Source organism: Eucalyptus grandis, chromosome 10 (genome assembly GCF_016545825.1).
Source record: "Eucalyptus grandis isolate ANBG69807.140 chromosome 10, ASM1654582v1, whole genome shotgun sequence".
NCBI lineage: Eukaryota > Viridiplantae > Streptophyta > Magnoliopsida > Myrtales > Myrtaceae > Eucalyptus > Eucalyptus grandis.
The window spans coordinates 38,279,960-38,300,165 of record NC_052621.1 but is presented as its reverse complement, the minus strand read 5'-3'; the positions used below and the strand labels follow the sequence as shown (position 1 = coordinate 38,300,165).

The 20,206-nt window shown below is 39.1% G+C and overlaps 1 protein-coding gene across 1 annotated transcript; it reads right to left on the bottom strand.

The window, feature by feature from the left end:
• Nucleotides 1-13,678: 13,678 nt before the first annotated feature.
• Nucleotides 13,679-18,906, bottom strand: LOC104428812 (probable RNA helicase SDE3). Its single transcript, XM_010041750.3, has 4 exons — nucleotides 18,414-18,906; nucleotides 17,316-18,338; nucleotides 15,564-15,776; nucleotides 13,679-14,838 (listed from the first exon to the last, which is right to left on the bottom strand). The coding sequence occupies exons 2-4, from the start codon at nucleotides 18,201-18,203 to the stop codon at nucleotides 13,882-13,884; spliced, it is 2,058 nt and encodes a 685-aa protein (XP_010040052.2). The 5' UTR covers nucleotides 18,204-18,338; nucleotides 18,414-18,906; the 3' UTR covers nucleotides 13,679-13,881.
• Between the last annotated feature and the right edge of the window lie 1,300 nt (nucleotides 18,907-20,206).

Genomic DNA, 20,206 nt, shown 5'->3' with positions numbered 1-20,206 from the left:
ATCCCGAACCACTCCTCCAGCCTTCGATAGGCCTAGACCACATGTAAGAAGACCCTCCACAAAAAATGGTGCCAGGGGGTCGCCCCAGCTAGTGGCGGCCCTCCGGCAACCCTTGCCGGATCTAAGGGAAGGCCATGACCCTTGCCCCAAATATGGGTGAGGGCTCGTTGTTGGAGAAATCTTCTTGAAGTGTTTTGAAGTTGACAAAACGTTTCTATCAGTCTAGTCTGAAGGCTTGCAGACTCTGTTATTTAAAATCTGAAGACTTCCGGACAGCCAGACTCAAGACTCAAAGTCTATCCTCATTGACAGTCTCTAATCCGTTGAAGAAAGGTTATCCAGAACTGGATGTTTTGTTAAGGATTTAACCTTATCATCTAGAGAAGATCTCGTGGCTGGAAAAGACGCAACAGAATCCTTTGATTGATCAAGATTGATTCGATGATTGAAGATTCGATGATTGTCTAAATATTATTGGAAAGTTCTACTTATGGAAACCGAGATCCTGATTGTATGGGCGAACATGATTGATGGGCTATCAACACGTTCCTTTAATAGCTCGAACAATCTTCCTAATTGATTCCATCCAACGGGTAGATTGGAGGAATTCCTTTGGTAAGTGCCAACGGGTATGATGACATAAAGGAGTATATAAGGAAGACGGTCTTAGTTGTTCAAGGTGTGCGCGATAGAAGAATTCCAAAGTCTGAAGCTCCTTTTGTTTAGACAATTCCTTTGAGCGAATACTTGTATACAAAAGAGAGTCTATATTTGTGAGAAACCTTGAGGAGGTGTGGTAGAACATCTACACTTTGTGGAATCAAGGCAAAGCGTGCTTGTAACTTCTCTTTTGATCATAGTGAAATCCAGCCGGTGGGCTGTCAGTGCGGAAGAGTGGACGTAGGCTTGGAATAAGCCGAACCACTATAAATCCTGTGTTCAATTTTCTCTTCCTCACTCTCTCTACCTCGATCGTATTTCATTTTGTTAATCAAGAGAGAATTTCCTTTCTATCGTTTGTCAAGAATCGCTTCCATATCTGGATAAATTGTGTGTGCACCTATTCACCCCCCTCTAGGTGTTTATACTAGCTATCTCAATTGGTATTAGAGCCTGTGTACTCACTTTGTTTGAAGTGTTTTACTTCAGAGTTAAAGATCCATGACTAGTATGCTAGCACCAGGGCTGATGGAAGGGCAAAGCAATACCAGACCACCCTACTTTGATGGAAAGGATTACAGCATCGGAAAACAAGATGAAAGCTTTCCTACGATCAAAGGATCCTTTGGAATGGGACGTTGTAGAAAAAGGAATTACTCCTACAGCTGCATCAGTCTCTGAAAGAGGGAAAGAAACTGTTGAGACAAGCGGAATGACTCAGGAAGAGATAAACAAGAGACAAACACTCGATGCAAAAGCAATTTACTCTTTATATTGTGCTTTGTCACCAACTGAATATAATAGAATATCTTCTTGTGTTACAGCAAAAAAAGTCTGGGACAGATTGCATATCACCTATGAAGGAACAGATCGAGTGAAGGAAACCAGGATTAATATTCTTCTCGATCAATATGAAGCCTTCAAAATGAAACTAGGAGAATCTATAACTGACATGTTTAGCCGTTTTACAGATATTGTCAATGGTCTTGAGAATCAAGGACAAAAAATTTCTGATCCCATGAAGGTAAACAAGCTACTGCGTGGACTCTCCAAGGATTGGAATCACATAAAGACTTCGATAAGAGAGACACAAAGAATTATGCCACTATCGTCGACGAGCTGATTGGAACTCTTGAGTCTTATGAAGTGGAAAGATCAATGAAGATGAAGATCCAAAAGGTAAGAAATCCATTGCATTAAAATCAAATGATGATTCGATGATACAAATTCTGAAGATGATATGGACGATGAGGAGCTTGCTCTCATGATAAGAAGATTCGAAAACTGAATAGAAAAGGAAGAAGGTTCAACTCAAAGAAACAAAGCTTTCAAAGACAGCAGACCAAGTCTGTTGATGATGAGGAACCAAACAAAGATGTAGTCTGCTTTGAATGGAAGAAAAAATGACACATCAGACCCAACTGTCCTCTTCTAAAGAAGAAGAGAGGAAAAGCTGAAAAATTTCGAAAAGCTCTCAAAGTCGAAACCTGGAGTGATACAGAGTGTGAAGAAAGTGATAATGAATATGCCAATCTATGTCTGATGGCACAATCGACTTAGACTCGGATCGACTGGATCGGACTCGAAAGTGAATTTGAGGCAAGTGATGTTAAAATTCCTGTCAAAGTTTCTAAATACATTGATGAACTGTGTTTTAGCCTTAAAACTTCTCTCAAAAGAATTTCCGAATTGAAAAAGGAAAACTCAGCTCTAAAACAAAAGGAAAATGTTTTAGTAGAAAGAGTTAAAAGTCTAGACTTGACTGTTTCCACTCTTAAAGAAAATGAAGATAATCTTTCAAAAGAAAATGCTCTTTTAAAAACTGACTTATCAAATACTTCAAAGAAATTTTCAATAGGGTCTGAAAAACTTGAAAAATTCTTTCAGCTCAAAGACCTTACTTCAATAAGTCTGGTCTAGGTATGACAAGCAGAAACAATTCCCTTGATTGATTTTCCTAAAGTAAAAGAAAGAATTAAGAAAAGACCCTCGAGAGAGGCTTACAAAAATCATTTCAAGAAAGTTTTTGTAAAATTTGTAGGTAGAAATGCTCTCAGATGTTCAAAATGCAACAGTCCGGATCACTTTGAAAAAGAATGTCCTAAGGTTTGGAAACCTGTTCAGAAAATATGGGCTAATCTTGCTTATGTTACTAACACCAGAGGACCCAAGAAAGTTTGGGTACCAAAGAAAGCTTGAGACTTTATTTTAAATGCAGGTCACCGTCAAGGAAAAGGTAAAGTGGTATCTTGACAGCGGATGTTCAAGACACATGACAGGAGACTCAAATTGTTTTATAAAGCTTGCTCAAATAAATGGTGGAAAAGTTTCATTTGGAGGAAACAACAAAGGAAGTATTGTGGGATTTGGAACTGTGAAAATTGGAAGTCTCACAATAAGTAATGTTTCCTTGGTGGAAGGACTCAATTACAATCTTTTCAGCATTAGTCAATTGTGTGATACTAGTTTCAAGATCTTCTTTCAAGAAGGAACATGTTACGGAATCGGTAAAGACTCTACTCGAGTCTTTCATGGGTCGAAGACATGGAAATATCTATCTTCGGATGTGAAACCAAATGAATCGCAATGTCTTATCTCAATTCAAGACGAAGCAAGCCTATGGCACAGAAAGCTTGGTCATGTCAACATGAAGCAATTAGCCAAAGTCTCATCAAAACAGCTTGTTCGAGGTCTACCCAAATTGCCATACCAAAAGATTGATCCATGCACTCCATGTATTCTAGGAAAGCGAGGTAAGAAATTCATTTAAGCCAATAAATCATGTCTCTACTAATCATGTACTACGGTTGCTGCATATGGATCTCTTCGGACCAACGAGAACACGAGTATTGGGGTAAGAAATATTGCCTAGTAATTGTGGATGATTACTCCCGTTTTACTTGGGTATATTTCCTTGCAAGTAAGTCTGAAACCTTCTCGTATTTTGAAAAATTTGCTAAAAAGGTTCAAAATGAAAAAGGATGTGTTATCTCAAGTATAAGAACAGATCATGGAGGTGAATTTGAAAATCAAGATTTTACAAAATTTTGTGATGAATCTGGCTTTAAGCATGCGTTCTCCTCTCCATATACTCCTCAGCAAAATGGAGTTGTGGAAAGAAAGAACAGATCTCTTCAAGAAATGGCTAGAACTCTTTTAATTGAAAGTAAGATTTCTTCACGATTTTGGGTCAGTTTGTGTTTCAACAGCTTGCTATATCATCAATAGAGTCTTCTTAAGACCTATTCTAGAGAAAACCCCTATGAGTTATTCAAAGATAAGAAGCCTATTGTTTCATACTTTCATGTATTCGGTTGCAAATGTTTTATATTGAAAAATGCAAAAGATCGAGTTGGTAAGTTTGAAGAAAGATCAGATGAATGTATCTTCCTTGGATATTCTTCATCAAGCAAAGCCTACAGAGTCTATAACAAGAAGAGCCAGTCTGTGGAGGAGTCAATGAATGTCAAATTTCAAGACTCAACGCAAGATGAATCAAGTCAGACTCATCAAGAAGTGTCTGAACCTGTTCCAAACCTTTCAAAGCTTACAACTCAAGAAGCATCTCAGACTCTGGAAGACCAGCATCAAATTGTTTGTGAAGATCCAAATAAAGAAAGAGATCATCAACCAGACAAATCAACAAGTAACTGGAAGCATAAGTCCAGTCATCCCAAAGATCTTATTATTGGCGAAATTAATGAAGGAATTCGCACCGAGATCCAAAAGGCGAGAAGAGTCTAGTCTTTTGTGGCTCTCGTTTCTGAAATTGAACCAAAAAGCATAGAAGAAGCTTTATCGATGAAAGCTAGATTGAAGCTATGCAAGAAGAGCTTAGAGCAGTTCAACATTAATGATGTCCGGGAATTGACATCCAAACCAAAAGGTAAAACCGTTATTGGAGCTAAATGGGTGTTCGAAACAAGATGAATGAGAAAGGAAAAGTCGTACGAAACAAAGCAAGACTCGTGGCCAAGGGATATGCGCAAGAAGAAGGAATAGACTATGATGAGACTTACGCTCCAAAGAGCAAGGTTAGAAGCTATTCGACTATTACTTGCGTTTGCTTGTTATAAGAATTTCAGGTTATTCCAAATGGACGTCAAAAACGCCTTCCTAAATGGATTTATCCATGAGGAAGTTTATGTGGAACAACCACCAGGGTTTGAAGACCCAAAGAAGCCGGACTCGGTCTTCGGATCGAAAAAGGCTTTGTATGGTTTAAAGCAAGCACACTGGGCTTGGTACGACAGATTAAGTAAGTTCTTAATAAAAAATGGTTTTGTCAAAGGTAAAGTAGATACGACTTTATTTGTCAAAAAGGAAAACAAAAGTTTCTTACTTGTTCAAATATATGTGGATGATATTATTTTTGGATCCTCTAATGAAAATCAGGCAAGAAATTTTCTAAGTCTATGCGGGATGAGTTTGAAATGAGTATGATGGGAGAGTTAACATTCTTTCTTGGTCTTCAAGTAAAACAATTGAAGGAAGGAACTTTTATTTATCAAGAAAAATATGTTAATGATCTTGTCAAAAGGTTTGGACTGGAAAAGTGCAAAAAGACCGACATACCAATGTCAAGTTCTTTAAAGATAGACAAGATGAAGAAGGAAGAAAGTTGATCAAAAGCTGTACAGAGCATCATTGGATCACTTCTTTATCTTACCGCTTCTAGACGACATTTTGTTGAGTGTTTGCATCGTGCTAGGTTTCAATCGGATCCTAGAGAATCTCATCTCAGTGCTACGAAACACATCATTAAATACGTTGCTTCATCATCAAGCATCGGTCTTTGGTATCCTAAGAAGGGAGACTTTAATCTTCTGGGATATTCAAATGCAGATTTGGCCGGTTGCAGAGTTGATAGAAAGAGCACTTCGGGAACTTGCCAGTTGCTTGGAAGCAGGACAGTGTCTTGGTTTTCAAGGAAACAAAGCACTATGTCTCTTTCAACAATGTAAGCGAGTATGTAGCTCTTGGAAGCTGCTGTTCACAAATTCTATGGATAAAACAACAGCTAAGAGACTTTGAAATTGAAGACTCATGCACGGAGATTAATTGCGACAACACCAGCGCTATCAACCTCACCAAAAATCCAATTCTCCATTCAAGAGCAAAGCATATAGAGATTCGACATCACTTTATTAGAGACCATGTTCAAAATGGAGATGTTTCAATTCAGTTTGTTGACTCAAAGAATCAATTGGCGGATATATTCACAAAGCCTTTGGAGAAAAATCAATTTGAATCTATACGCTCCAGACTCAACATTTTGAGGTATGAGGATATCAAAGTCTAAAGACTTTCAGACTTAGACTTACAAGACTTTATCTGAAAGATAGTCTTGGCTCTACCGTCAGACTATAAGTCTTTCTCTCCCTAATCTTATCTTGAAAAGGTACGATCGAAAGACTGTGTTTAAATTGTTGCTATATTTAATTGACGTAAATATTGCATCGTTTCATTTCCAAAAAGGAAGTTATTTTTGAAATGGCTATTTTTGCGGAAAAAGACAGTTATTTTGAAAAGGCATTTTTTATTTCCTTTGTGACGGTTCGTTTATCCCTCTTTTTAACCGATCGTGCACTTGTCGATTCCTCTTCACTTTACTCTCGAAAACCTTAGAAAGCATCGAATCCTCCATTCCCATTTGTCTTCTTTGTTTAATCTTCAAAAAGTTGTCATCTTTCCTGGGAAAGTCAAGCAAGGAATCTTCCAAAAACTGAGAAAGATGTCATCTTCAAGAAAGTCTTCGAGAATCGCAAGCAGGGGACCACGGCAAATGAGTGAGGGGCCTACGCACTTTGATCTTATTGAAGAAGAAGTGACTCCAGATCAGCAACCGAGCCCACAACATTCTCAGCGGCGTCATTCTCCACCATCTAGTCCTCAAGGAGTTGATCATCAACAACAGGAAGAAATCATCAAGGATGCAGACCCCGTAAGAGTTCAAAAGCCCGCTTATATTAACAAGCTATATCGTGCCTTAAAAGGAACTCGTACTCCTTTGAACTATGTTGATGATTTTCTTAAAGACAAAGGATATAGGAACGAGTATATCTTTCTGCGAAAAATGGAAAGTTTGGGAATTGCTCGTAAAGGAGTGGCTGAGGAAACCCTTGCGAATATCCCAAGTGATCCTCATGACTGGGGGCCGAATCCTGTAGATGGGAATGATGATGACAATTTGTACAGCCTATTTCAACCGAAAATGGGTATTGCGGCTGAAATTCAAGGAAAAATGGGAGATTTGTTCAGATCAAAGGAACAAAAGGATCTATACTCGAAATTGCTGAAGCGTGGGGTAATAAACCCTAGGAGTGTGGATTTTGATTTTCTGGATCTTTGTGAATGTGAACTTGAGGGAAAAGTTCAATCATCTTCAACTTGAAAAATTCTGTTCCGTGTCAATACGAGGCTTATGCTTGAATTGCTGTATATTTCTATTCAAATCTTAGCTTTTTGGATGCGAATAGATTCTCCTTCAGCGTTAAAGACTAAGATTATGTTGTGGATATGAATATGCTGGCAGATGTGTTAGAAGTTGAAAGAGGAAAATATCAATCAATTAAAGTTTTCATTGCTCGAGCCACACTGGAACTGGTGAAGGACAGGAGAACAGATGAGAAGATCACCTATTTAAGGATGAGTGCATTCAACATCTTGCTTCACAAGATTGTGATTAATTGCCTCCGACCGAAATCAACTTCCAAGACTGATGTTTCAAGTTCAGAGGCCAAGCTGATGTATGCCATTCTCTTTGGAAAAAGGTTTTCTCTCCCTCACACTGTTATGTTTCACATGTATAGAGCAATGATGAAGGACAGAGGTCAACTCCCTTACCCAAGCCTTGTTACGAAGTTATTCAGACATCTGAATATTCAGCCACCACAAATATTTTGTGTTCGACCATGCGATCATATGGTGGTAGGACTGAAAATGGTGACCAAAATGCGTCTGAAGGAACTGAGAAAGGAGTTGGAGAAATTCAAGGAGAAGACTCCTGCCAAATCTCATCAAATTTCTTCTGCAGCTAAGAGAAAAGGGAAGGAGCCCATGGTTGCTTCATCTAAGAAAAGAAGAGCTCTCCTCGTTGAGGATGAAGATGATGAGGAAGATATCACCATCTCGCATTGGCTTTGAAGAATTTGAGTCGTCTGTTCCACGTAAAGAATCGGAACAAATGATGAAAGAAGCGAGAGGAGAAGGAAGAAGAAGAAAGAGAAGCTGAAAAAGAAGAGAGGAGGAAAGACCTGAAGAAAAAGAAGAGAAGAAGGAGAACCCGAGGAAATCTCTTCTCCACCGTAGGCATGGAAACGGGGAGATCAGGAGAAAGAAGTGAAGTCTTCATATCCTGATGAAAGTGAAGGAGTCAGTCGCTCACCTGCAGACCCAGAGGATGTTTATGCATCTCAATTTCCAGAGGAAGGTCAAGAAGTTTCATCGCCAAACCTGCGAGACTATGCGATCTACCATCGATCGAGCCGAAGCAAGTACTCAGACTGATAATGGAGCAGATTTTCGCAGAATCATGGATATTCTCTTGGAGATGCAACGTCAAATTTATGCCTTGGGATGCGAGGTTCAAAGCTTGAAGAATGAAGGTCAAGCTTCTTCCTGTTCATTAAATGATAAGATGCAAGCCCTCTCTGTTTAGAATCAGGCCAATGCCAAGAGTGAAGAGATTACACAACTGAAGGAAGACTTCAAAAGGCTGGAAGGCATCGTTCAGTCTATGGAAGATTTCCAGCTTGTCCGCGTTCCCAAGCAATCTTGACTTCATCTCATCCTTTTTAATGATGACAAAAAGGGGGAGAGATGCAAGGATTTGATCAAACTTTCAATCATTAAACTTTTAACTGTTTGTTGGATTGTTTGTTGTTTAAACTCTGTTTGACTTTGTTTTGTGTCTGGATGAGAACTGAACTAGACTTGGACTTGACTGCTTTTATTAACTAGTATTGATATCTTATGGATGGATTTATCATATACAAGACTAACCTATTTTCTGTGGTTGCAGATTCTAGTGTTATTCATTTAGCCATTTATCTCTATAAGATATGCATATGTGTTTGAGAAATGTTTTGCAAGTCAAAGTTATCCAAATTTGCAGGAAAGTTTTGTTACCATAAAAAAGGGGGAGATTGTTGGAATAAGCCGAACCACTATAAATCCTGTGTTCAATTTTCTCTTCCTCACTCTCTCTACCTCGATCGTATTTCATTTTGTTAATCAAGAGAGAATTTCCTTTCTATCGTTTGTCAAGAATCGCTTCCGTATCTGGATAAATTGTGTGTGCACCTATTCACCCCCCTCTAGGTGTTTATACTAGCTATCTCACTCGTGAGCCCTCGCCTCTGGTTGGCCAAGGTCGCCGATCGACCCTTCCCCCATCGTCGCTAGCCCTTCTTGGCGACGGCAGGGAGGCGACAATGGCGAGAGCTCAGCCCTAAGCCACCCGCAACTGTTCGTCTTCTTCCTTCCCCTCTTTTTAAAAAAAATAAAATAAAATAAAATAATAATTTAATTGAATTAAGTTTTATATTAAAATTCAAATTTAGGCCAAAACGACGTTGTTTTTACATTTCTTTGCTGAGTTAGCTCTATAGCAACCCATGTAGTCAAGTAGAATTAATAAAATAAAAAAAAAATTTGCAACGTAAGATTTATGGCGATGTTTCTGGAGGTGGCACTCCGGTGTCCCTTTTAAAAAAAAAAATAACATTTAAGTTTCACTTTTCTAACTTTTGGCACTTAAATGTCCCATCGTGCCAAGTTTTGGCACTTGGAGTGTACTTTTGCCCATCAACAATTAGAGTGATCTATACCCTCATGTGGTTTATTAATGTGGAATACTTTATTATGTGGTAATGTGTGAAACTGTGGCCTAAAAATTTCAAGTTCTCTTCTGAAAAGTGCACGAATTACTTCGAGACAACAATCACCTTGGTAGTGGCTGCGATTCTTAGAGGTTTACAACATGTTTGGCAATTGGCACACGAAAAATGGCACCAAAGAATGCTCTTGCTAGAAAATTGCCGAGTGTCGAGACTCTTCGCTAAACAACAGTAATATGCTTTGATAAAAATAGGTATCTTTGACCATTGATCATATGTTAGTGACAAAGTTTGTTGCTATGGTTTCTCAGCTTTGTAATATGCGGTCATTCACTATGGTCAGGACAACCTATGATCCTTTTGATGGAGGAAAAATTCAGGACTGGCCATTGGGCAGATGGATGCCAAACTTCACATGACTGCAAAGGTTGTTGCTATTTGCAATGATGCTAAGGCAGAAAAAAAAATTCTGGACATCATTTTGTAGGCAGTGGAATGCTCAATAAGGCGACATTAAAGGTGTTGATTGAGAAATAAGATTTACCGAAGGCATTGATGACGGCTTATCTCGTGGTTATAGTAATGTACTACGTTGTTGCCCCCTATGGATATACTCGAATGACAAATTGCTACTCTTGAGTTTGATCATGACCGATAATCCATGGGGGTATTGCGAATTCAAGATGCCACTTGTGAAGGGTACATGTGAAGGGTACAGTTAAAAAAGGGGTTGTCTAGTTGGAAACTCGAGGAAGAAGCAAGGTGCAAATTTTGCTTGATGGTCAGAGTAAGTGCAGATTTCGAGAATGAAAGGGTAGAATGCAATACTTTGATTTTCAAAGGGTGGGGCCTACAGAAAAAAGAAAAGAAAAAGAAGAGTTGAACAGTTAAAAGAAGAGGAAAAGAGTGGAAGCTTGAGCAAAAAGAGAGAGCTTTCGGGAGAAAGAAGGGGAAAAAAAGAGGAGAGAGAAAAGGAAAGAAAAGAAAGGAAAAAAAGGAGGAGGAGATAAAAAGGAAAAGAAAGAAGCACGTTTGGGCATAAGGAAAAGAAGAGAGGAGAGAGAGGAAAGAGAAAGAAGAAAGAAGAGAAAGAAGAAGAAAGAGTAGGGAGAAAGAAGACGGTTTTAATTCATGAGTCCTCATCAAACCGACTCAACTACGTAACGTAATGTCCAGTAAATGATCGCACCCCTCATTTGTCCAGTCAAAGTATTTTCCGGGTTTAGAGCTCAAATTTGGAATTCTAGGAAAAAATCGAGCGATGAAGTCCAATTTTTGAGTCGTTGAACCATGTATTTTTATAGAAATGATAGTTTCGTGTGTTATGGGGTCATAGGATTTTATGGATTGTGATTTGAGCTTACTATTTGCCCGAAATAGAATTTTGAAGTTTCCTGCGCGCAATGAATAGTTTGCGTCCAGCAAATTTGGGCCCATATTTTGTTGGTTTTCGGCTTGATTTTAGGATGGTCAAGCTAGGATTCTTATAGTATGTATAAAGAGCTTTCTATTTACTATAAGTATGTTTGGAACAGGGTTTGATGAAGAAAGTTATGGTGTGAATAAGTTTTGCACTCAAACTTCGCATTGCGAACAGCTTGAATAATCGTTTTGGATATGTGATTTGTTAATGCGTAGGAGTCGTTTCTATTAGCATAAGGCATAATTTGGTCGTTTCGTAGTTGAGGTGGAGTTTTATTTGATTTTAACATTATTTCTCGATTATTTGGTAGGGCCGCGAGTTCAACAATAAGAGTATTGTTTATAGTTTGGTCAGAGAATGGTGCTATCTCTTCTACAAATTTGTCTACGAAGTGAATGGTGTTATCTCTTCTATGAATTTGTGAACTCATATCTTAAAAATGGTAGAGATTCAAGATATTATAAGTAATGAAAAAGCATGTTTATTGCATAAAAATCCGGATGAGGCAATTACTACATTTCATGTTGGTGAATGATTTGAGAAAGATTTTATGAAAGACATTTCATTGTGAATGTGGTTTGTGAAAGAAATTCTAAAATGGTTCGAGAATGGTTTTAAGAAAAATGTTGCGAAAAGTGTATGTATGTATATATGTATGTAATGGTTACGAATTGATTTATGCAATGAATCTATAATGATTTGATTAACCTTTTATAAAAGGGTTTCGAAATGTCGAGGGTTTATGAAATGGATTTCAAAACATTATGAGAAATGTCTTGTGAAGTATATTTTATTTGATGGACTGAAATATGAAAAGTTATATGATTGGTTTATGAAATGCATTATGAATTATGAGATTGATTATGGATTGAATCTCTAGATATTGGAAGGTGTGGGTTTGGTGCTCAATATTGTTATGAGCCCATTGAGGAGCTGATGGGTATGCATATCAAGTTTAGGATATCTTTCTAGACTGAGCCACCAGTTTTGTAGGTGGAGACCTTGTTAAGGGGGAATTATGTTTGCCTTGTCATAAGCCATTGTGCCATGACCATAGTTTGATATTGAGTAAAAGATTAGTCGATGGATGGACCATCGACATGTGCTTTGATATGAGATTGATCAATGGATGGACCATTGACGTGGTTTTTGATAAAGATTAATCAATGGACTTGACTATTGATGATTTAATAATGAGGATGCTTTAAATGAGTATTTTATGAGTTGTATGAAGTTTCTTCAAATGAAACAACTCTTATATGATTTGGTATGTATATTAAAGAGTTGAATTATGAATTTCTGATAGTTCTGTATACTTATATATATGCATAGTAGTTGCTCGATCTATTTAGAAAATATGAACTACCCACTAAGCTTGTGGTTGCTCACCTCTCTATTTGCCAACCTTTCCATGTTCTTTGATTAGCAGTTAATAGAGCGAGAGCGCTATCAATGGGGACTTTTGGAAGTGGACTTGAGATATGGTTTGAGGTTGTGTCACTCCCATCCCTATAGTTTTCGGGGTGTGACAGGATAGTAGCTAACTTTGTGTCCCATCCCTACTTAGATAAGAATAGGGATGACAAAGCTCTCCTTCCATCCAAAAAACGAATCCTCAAACATAGATCAACGACAACATATTATCAAAATATATACACTTCCAACTTAAGTAAACCTAACAATTGTCATTTCAAACATGTATTAAATTGTCTCAACTCATACCCAAAATTTCAACTACTGAAATTCTTTGTTGATATCACTCTCATGCTACTAACTGCTGGCTTACAAACTTGAAAAAAGAATTTGAAATGAATGGATAAGCTACCACAGCTCAATAAGTACTACATATCTCTTCTAAGTAGATCAAACGCCCACTATGCATATTTGCAAAACAATACCGAGAGTCATTTAATTCAAATCCATAGTATAACATATGTACAATATCAAAAACGAATTTTATCTTTTCAACAAAGCTTTATACATATCAAGAATACTTATTTCAGTAGTAATATCAAAGCATATATCAATGGTGCAGTCAATTAATTAATCCTATCAATTCATATATCAATGGTTTATTCCATTGATTAATCTCATATCACATACTAGTAGAATATTACATGGATCCATCTCATCAAATCATATGTTAATAGTCCATTCCATTAACCAATTTATTGTTTAATATCAAACCTTGGTCACAACAAAATGCCCCATTGACAAGGCGACTAAGATTCCCTTAGTTGATGACTCGACCTAGAAGGATACCTAAAAAACAATTTACATACCCAGAAACCCCTAATCGTGTTCACGGTGATATTGAGCATCAAACCATCATCCTCCAAAATCGGAAATCAAATTCAAAATCCATCTCATAGATCATAATAAAGCCAAAACGTATATCCTTCACAAACAATTCTTTCCAAAAAACCAATCCAGAATCAGTAGCATAAGTCATTTTCACAATACCAAATATATACAATTTTACAATATAATACATTTCATAAATGAGATTCACAAATCAACACATATATCTTTTTTGCAATTTCTTTCATAAAGCATTTCTCAAATTATTTCACAATAATCAACTCATAAATCGTTCCCGAAAATGCCTTACATGCCATTACAAATATTTAAAATGTAGTAAATGCCTCATCCAGAATTTATACATAAAATATATCATAAACATCACTTTTGCCTTTTAACCAAATTACACATAATATGTCTAATCCTTTTTTTCATTTTCGAATGAGCTTAGAAATTCAAAAAATATAGAACCACTCGTTTGGGAATATATCCAAAACCAACTGCTTGATTTATTAGGGGCAAATTGTATACATACCGATACCTACGTAATTTGTATCCCTTTCTCATGCAACTCAGCTCAAACATGGAAATGAGGAAACAAAGCACATCAAGAGCATTCTTAAGTAACCAGAGCTCGTATCCAAGAGCAACTGATACTCAATAGCTGTTAGTTTCATCTGATTCCAGCTTAGGGTCCAATCGGGCGATGAATGCAGGGTCGAGGTTCTTGTACGGTGTAAATTCTTTGAGCCTCTCGAAGAATGATATCTGGAGACCGTTCCTCTGAGCAATTGGGGATCGCACCCACCCTGAGCGCTTTCCTTGCGCACCAGTCACTACAACAGTCGTATCCTCATTGGCCAAATTAGCTAGCACAATCATCGCCTCTGGCTCAGAAGTGGACGACGCATCGATGAGGAAAATATGACTGAAGTGTCCTGCGTTGATGCCTTCATTGTGTAGCCTGGAGCTACTCACAAAAGTCGAGAATATTACCTTGAATTGTTGGAGTTCCTGGAGTTGAGGGCAAGCGAAACACTCGCTTTCCTCTTTATAAAGACATGAAGGGAGAATGTCATCAGGCACGACACCTATCTTACGGAAAGCAGCATTCGCTCGAAATATTTCGGAATCTGGGATTTTGTCCTTCAAGCTTCTCATCAGAGCATCGCACGTTTTATTTATAGGCGCAGCCACAAGAATCCGAGAATCTTTAGAGCGTTGGTATACTTGCCACACAGCTTCCCTAACCACTACGCCAGCCCTTGATAGGCCTTGATCCCAGGTACAAAGAGGACCCTCCATGAGAAATGGTGCTGAACCTTTGAGAGCTAGAATCTGACGGATTGCGGATCTTTGCTCCAAGTGCACGCCATTTGAAAAATAGAAAGATGGCAAGGCAAACGAATCACGTCTGACTGGACATTCAGGGAAAAGGAAGTTGTGGAATGAAGGATCGGTGGCAGCTTCAACTGCTTGATGAGCTCTCTTCAAGCAAACTCTATTGAAAGAAAAGCTGATGTTGTATCTGCTGCTTGAATGATGCTGGGAGTGAAATTCATCTCCAAACTTTGCTAAAACGATGGAACTCTTCTTCACTCGATATACAAAACCCTGCTTTTCGAAATAGAAGATTAATACCAAGAAGGAGTACAAATGACACTCAACTAAACGTTTTATGCATCAAACGAAGGTAATTAACTGAGATTGCTGCAAGACTCTGCAAAAGAATAGCAGCAGAAGAGTCTGCATCTATTTCTTACCGATGGAAACAGTACAAACTAAATGCCTCCTCTATAGTAATACAAGCCTTCCTTGTTCCAGCCCCTCAAATTTGAGACGTTGCATGGACGGAATAGCAATTCGAAATATAAAGTAACCAGAATTTTGTCAAATTCGGGAAAGAACAATTTCTGAGAGAGGCGTTGGTGTGTGTTCGCACACGCAAGGACATGGTTTTGCACGTGCACATGCTTATGCTTGTCAGTGGGTGGCATGCATCTGCGAAGATAGTCGTGCAGACATTTGTAGGCCTTCATGGAAGCTGCCACACTTCACACTGAAACAAGATTCCTGGCGAACATATCATAATCAAGTGATCTTAACATGAAGACCGCTGTATTTTTCAGCGCTCAACTATCAGAAAGATTTCACTGATGATCGAAAAAATTGGAGCCACTGTATGGCCGTTCAATTATCATCAAAAAGTAAATCAATGAAGAAAAAGCAGATGCAAAAGCACAATCAGCAAACAGATGGGAGGTGAAATATGACATTTCTAAACAGAGCACAATACTAACATCTTAATTTAATCTTGAATGTACTTGAAAAGGACTAACCTGAAACTGTGTATCGCTCTTGTCCAGGGGCTTTGCAAAAACAAAATCCCTTGATAGAAGGAAGGGTCGATGCTCTGGTATGGATTCCATCTTGAATTTGACAAAAGTTACACGGACTTTCTCCCCACAAAAATCATTGTCCCCTATATTCTTGTTAATAGTCAATTGATCCAGCTCCAAAGTGACATCCTTCAGAATGAAATTAGTCCATTTCTGATTCAAATACAAGAATGATTTTAGACCATCATAAAAGCAAATCCTGAATTATTCACAGGGAAGACCTACGTCTGCTCAAAGTGTTAGAGTCATCTTAAAATGAATTAGTTTACAATACATGATGCTTCACAGCAGTAAAGGTAACTCAAATTCCTACTCCATCAGAGACTGTTGCATTTATAACCAAAGTTTCATCTTAAAAGCAGGTCATTTCATTGCTCCTGAAAAAAGCAAGCATGGTGAAATGGGGCATGAGTGCTTGACAACTCTGATTATCCATCAACAAATAGGTTCGATCAACCTCGAAGTTTGCATATGCAAGTGACATGACAAAAATAAAAAAACAGATATTAAACTTTGCATGCATTGTGCTACACTTCGTAGCAAATCCTCAGTAAGACCTTGATCCTCAAGGCTTGTTTGTGGTCACCTTCCTTCTTGATCTCTTAGTCTTTTTATTCCCCTTTTGACCTTCGCCCTCATCAGAGTCACATCTCCTCACTTGAACGTTGAAGGTCACTTTTGCATGCTCTAGACAAGCTGAGACGAGCTTCTCTCTTAATCAGGAATGTGCGACAAAGCAGACAAATTGTCCACACCCCACTGCTAAATAGCCCAATATTGCAGATCAAGAAGCTTCTACTAAAATTTTAATTCCATGGCCACGAATAAGCTGAAGATTACTTAAACACAGAAATCAACAGAGAAATTTAGCATGCTACATTTAAATGAGAAGATCATATGCCGCTTTCCAACTTGGGAATCCGAAGTAAGCATGGCCAGTAACTTATGAAGGTCTCCGCCACACAGTACGAGCAGTTAACCGATCTAAAATCTTGCAAAGTGATCCAGAATCCGTGATACTCATAACATCTCGTGGCATAGACACGGGAACTACATGTGTCAAGCTTACATAAGTTGCACATTTGAACTTGTCAACGCCTCTTCCCATAACTAGTCTTCCCTTATTGCATATCCTCTGACACATATCCTCTTCTCTCGCCTCTCTAAACCATCTATTTGCAGTCGTTACCATTTGGAAGATTGATTGTACAATGGGATCGAACGCATTCGGAGCGCACACAAAATCTGGGGACACCATTCAGCCTGACCCGGTAAGTAAATGCTTACACATCCTTGGGAAAATGAAGCGTATGCTTGTTTTGGGTAATATTGTGGGTGTCACTATGACCATGTTAAAATAGACTCCACCGGTTTCACACCCAACTCCATATCAACATGGATTTTTCCAGGTCTTCCAAGTCAAAATTTCTCTGAAAAATGAGGTCATGACATTGCAGTGGCTGGCAGCTATCCTAATGAACCTATATGAGAGCAAGCAATAATTAACAAGTACTGCTACCGGCTTCATCCACCACACTTGATTACATTCTCACATTGCAAGTAGTCATAAAAGATTGGGAGGATGGATAGAAGGATTTCAACCTCTCTACCAAACTGGCATTGTCACATGTGGCACTAACATTATCGCCAACCATTAATTTTCACAGCAAAAGGGTCATGCATCGCCGTTACCTCCATATAGAAGTCCTCTGCATATAGAAGAGCTGCAAAATAATCCCTATATGTTGATGGAGATAGTGGTTTCTGGAGAACGCCAGGCACAATGTCTCGCTTTATCAAATCTTCAATATCCTTGGGGATGCTGTAAATAGGGGAAGTATCTTTCTGAACATAAACAGTCTCCTTCTGCTGATTCTGCAAAACTGGGGAAACTGTACATAAGACTGGCTTGAATTGTTTAGCAGAACTTTCTCGTGTTTTTGGGGTATGAGAGGTTGTTCCTGACGAAGAAGGAGAATGCACATAAGATGGAGATGGTTCATCGGAAGGCCGAGGCAGTTTTACTACATTCTGATTCAAGTGAGTGGATGTTGGTGGTGGTTTGGTCCCCGAAACAAATGGATCGCTAGATTTTGATACAGAAGGGGATGGTTTAGTAGCCGAAGGGGTTGCTTTGAAAGGAGATGAAGTTGGCAGGTATGTTTTCGAAAGAGAAGGATGTACCAAGTGAGGTAAAGACGGCTTATTCAAAGATCGAGATGACTTTGACACATGCTGATTCGAGTAAGCCGGAATGGCCGCAGGTTTGGCCGGGGAAACAAATGGGTCACTAGAAGTGGCGGTTGATGGCTTTGATACAGAAGGGGATGGTTTTGGAGAACCGGAAGGGACTGCTTTGAAAGGAGATGTGACATGAGAAGACTGAGATGAGCCCCCAGCAGTCCTCCTCAAATTTGGCTCACTTTCAGGGGTGATCTGGTCAAAGGATTGTGAACGGTTCGTTGCTTCTGGTTCATTCCTTTGACGATGGTGATGACCATCTTCTTCCTTAAAACCGAGGATGCGATCAAGCAGTTTCCATGCCAAAAACAGAGGAACAACGACAAAAAGAGCCCTCATTTTTTCCTCTCCTTCGAACAACGCAGTGAAAAGGTCGAATGAAGGTCGAACAGAGGCAAATTCGAAAGGAAGCAGTGAAAAGGTCGAATGAAGGTCGAGCAGAGGCAAATTCGAAAGGAAACTTCACGATGCTGCCTTCATGATATCAATGTGTGATCAGATTCAGATGGCGAATGGGAAGAAGCGAAAGATCAAGAATGATGGACTTACTTTTGGAGGTTGCAGAAAAAGGTTGAAACCTTTTTTGGAATTTTCTCTTTTGGACAGTGTAAGTGAAGAGCAGGGGAAGGACCAAGAGAAGCAGTTGTCTTCACTGCAGATCTTTCTCGGACTGAATTAGTCGCCCCATAGGTTGCTGGATTCCAACGCTAACTACCTTAAACGAATATATCAAATCACTCTATCTGTGAAGAGCAGGGGAAGGACCAAGAGAAGCAGTTGTCTTCACTGCAGATCTTTCTCGGACTGAATTAGTCGCCCCATAGGTTGCTGGATTCCAACGCTAACTACCTTAAACGAATATATCAAATCACTCTATCTGTGAAGAGCAGGGGAAGGACCAAGAGAAGCAGTTGTCTTCACTGCAGATCTTTCTCGGACTGAATTAGTCGCCCCATAGGTTGCTGGATTCCAACGCTAACTACCTTAAACGAATATATCAAATCACTCTATCTATCTGTGAAGAGCAGGGGAAGGACCAAGAGAAGCAGTTGTCTTCACTGCAGATCTGTTAAAAAAGTGATCCATACTACACTAGACGACACTTTGATGCAGCCCGCATTAAAGACCAGCTCTCTCGACCAAAAAGATTGGCCCGCATTCAAGCTCGACGAAACCGAGAAGCTGCCCGCATTAAAGACCAGCTCTCTCGACCAAAAAGATTGGCCCGCATTCAAGCTCGACGAAACCGAAAAGCGGTATCGACATCTTGAGTCCATCCCGGAAGTTTGAAAGACACCTTGGAAGCTCACGTGACGCTTTTACTAGTTTATAGTTTCCATGCCCTTTACTATATCTCTTTAATGCTCCTTTATTTCTCCTAGTTTCAATCCTCTATCTTTATTTCTTGGATGATATAAGCCCAATTTCTTGTAGAAGACAAACGACTTTTGATGAATGAAAAAAACTTTGCTTTGAAGCAAGTATCGTGAACCTTGTAGAGTTCATCCCCTTGAAAACCTATAAGAGTTTTCACTCCGTCCTTGAAGAGTCAGAGCTTTCGAAATATGCATTCTTGAAGAGTTGCAGTCATCGATCTAGAAGAATCGGTGCCCCCTCAACTTCGTTGGAGGCCTAGAAGAGCAACCAACGGAGTCTCTGTCTTTTCCTGTTCTGTTTGTTACTTCCAACCCAATTTCGACTATCCTACAGTGCTTATTTCAGAAAACCCAAAACAGAGAAATTGTAGATCCAGAAGTATTTGTTCATTTGGCTTTGGAATCAGGTTGATCCGATCTGTATCGACAGAGATACGACTGTTCTCCTGAGCTTGCGCAGTGTCGAAATTTCTGTTCGTCCAGTTTCTTGTGTGCAAGTCACTCTCCCGATCCTGCTGTTTGAGAAAGCCTACCCTAGGCTTGCATCATTTGGTATCAGAGCTTAGGAGGAGAGGACAATGCCTCCAAGACAAGCTAGGCGTCGTGGCAGCAGAACCCTTCCCCTCAATGAATTGCACACACTCGCTGAGAATATGCAACAACAAATTGACGAATTGACGCAAGAAGTTCAACGATTGAGGGCTGAAGCAAATAATTCTCCACCCCCATTCCAGGACTAAAGATTCCCATGGTGACTCTTCCTCTTCGGAGAGTGTTCAATCTATTCACGGTCGAAGGCATGTTCGACATCGTTTACAACATATTCGTGAGCCAGATTGGGAAAAGGAAGTCAAGAAAGATGTTCCAGAATTTACAGGTAATGAGTCTCTTAATGAAATTGTTGATTGGCTAACACTTGTGAATGAGGTGTTTGAGCATCGAAATATTCCGGAGAATCATTGAGTT

What these genes read in the sequence shown, in the direction of transcription:
- LOC104428812 (XM_010041750.3), bottom strand. Translation starts at nt 18,203, where the DNA reads ATGAGGGCTCTTTTTGTCGTTGTTCCTCTGTTTTTGGCATGGAAACTG. An exon ending in CAGAGGACTTCTATATGGAG is followed by an intron (nt 15,777 to 17,315) that starts GTAACGGCGATG and finishes TATTTGAATCAG; the next exon opens with AAATGGACTAATTTCATTCT. An exon ending in AGAGCGATACACAGTTTCAG is followed by an intron (nt 14,839 to 15,563) that starts GTTAGTCCTTTT and finishes TTCGAAAAGCAG; the next exon opens with GGTTTTGTATATCGAGTGAA.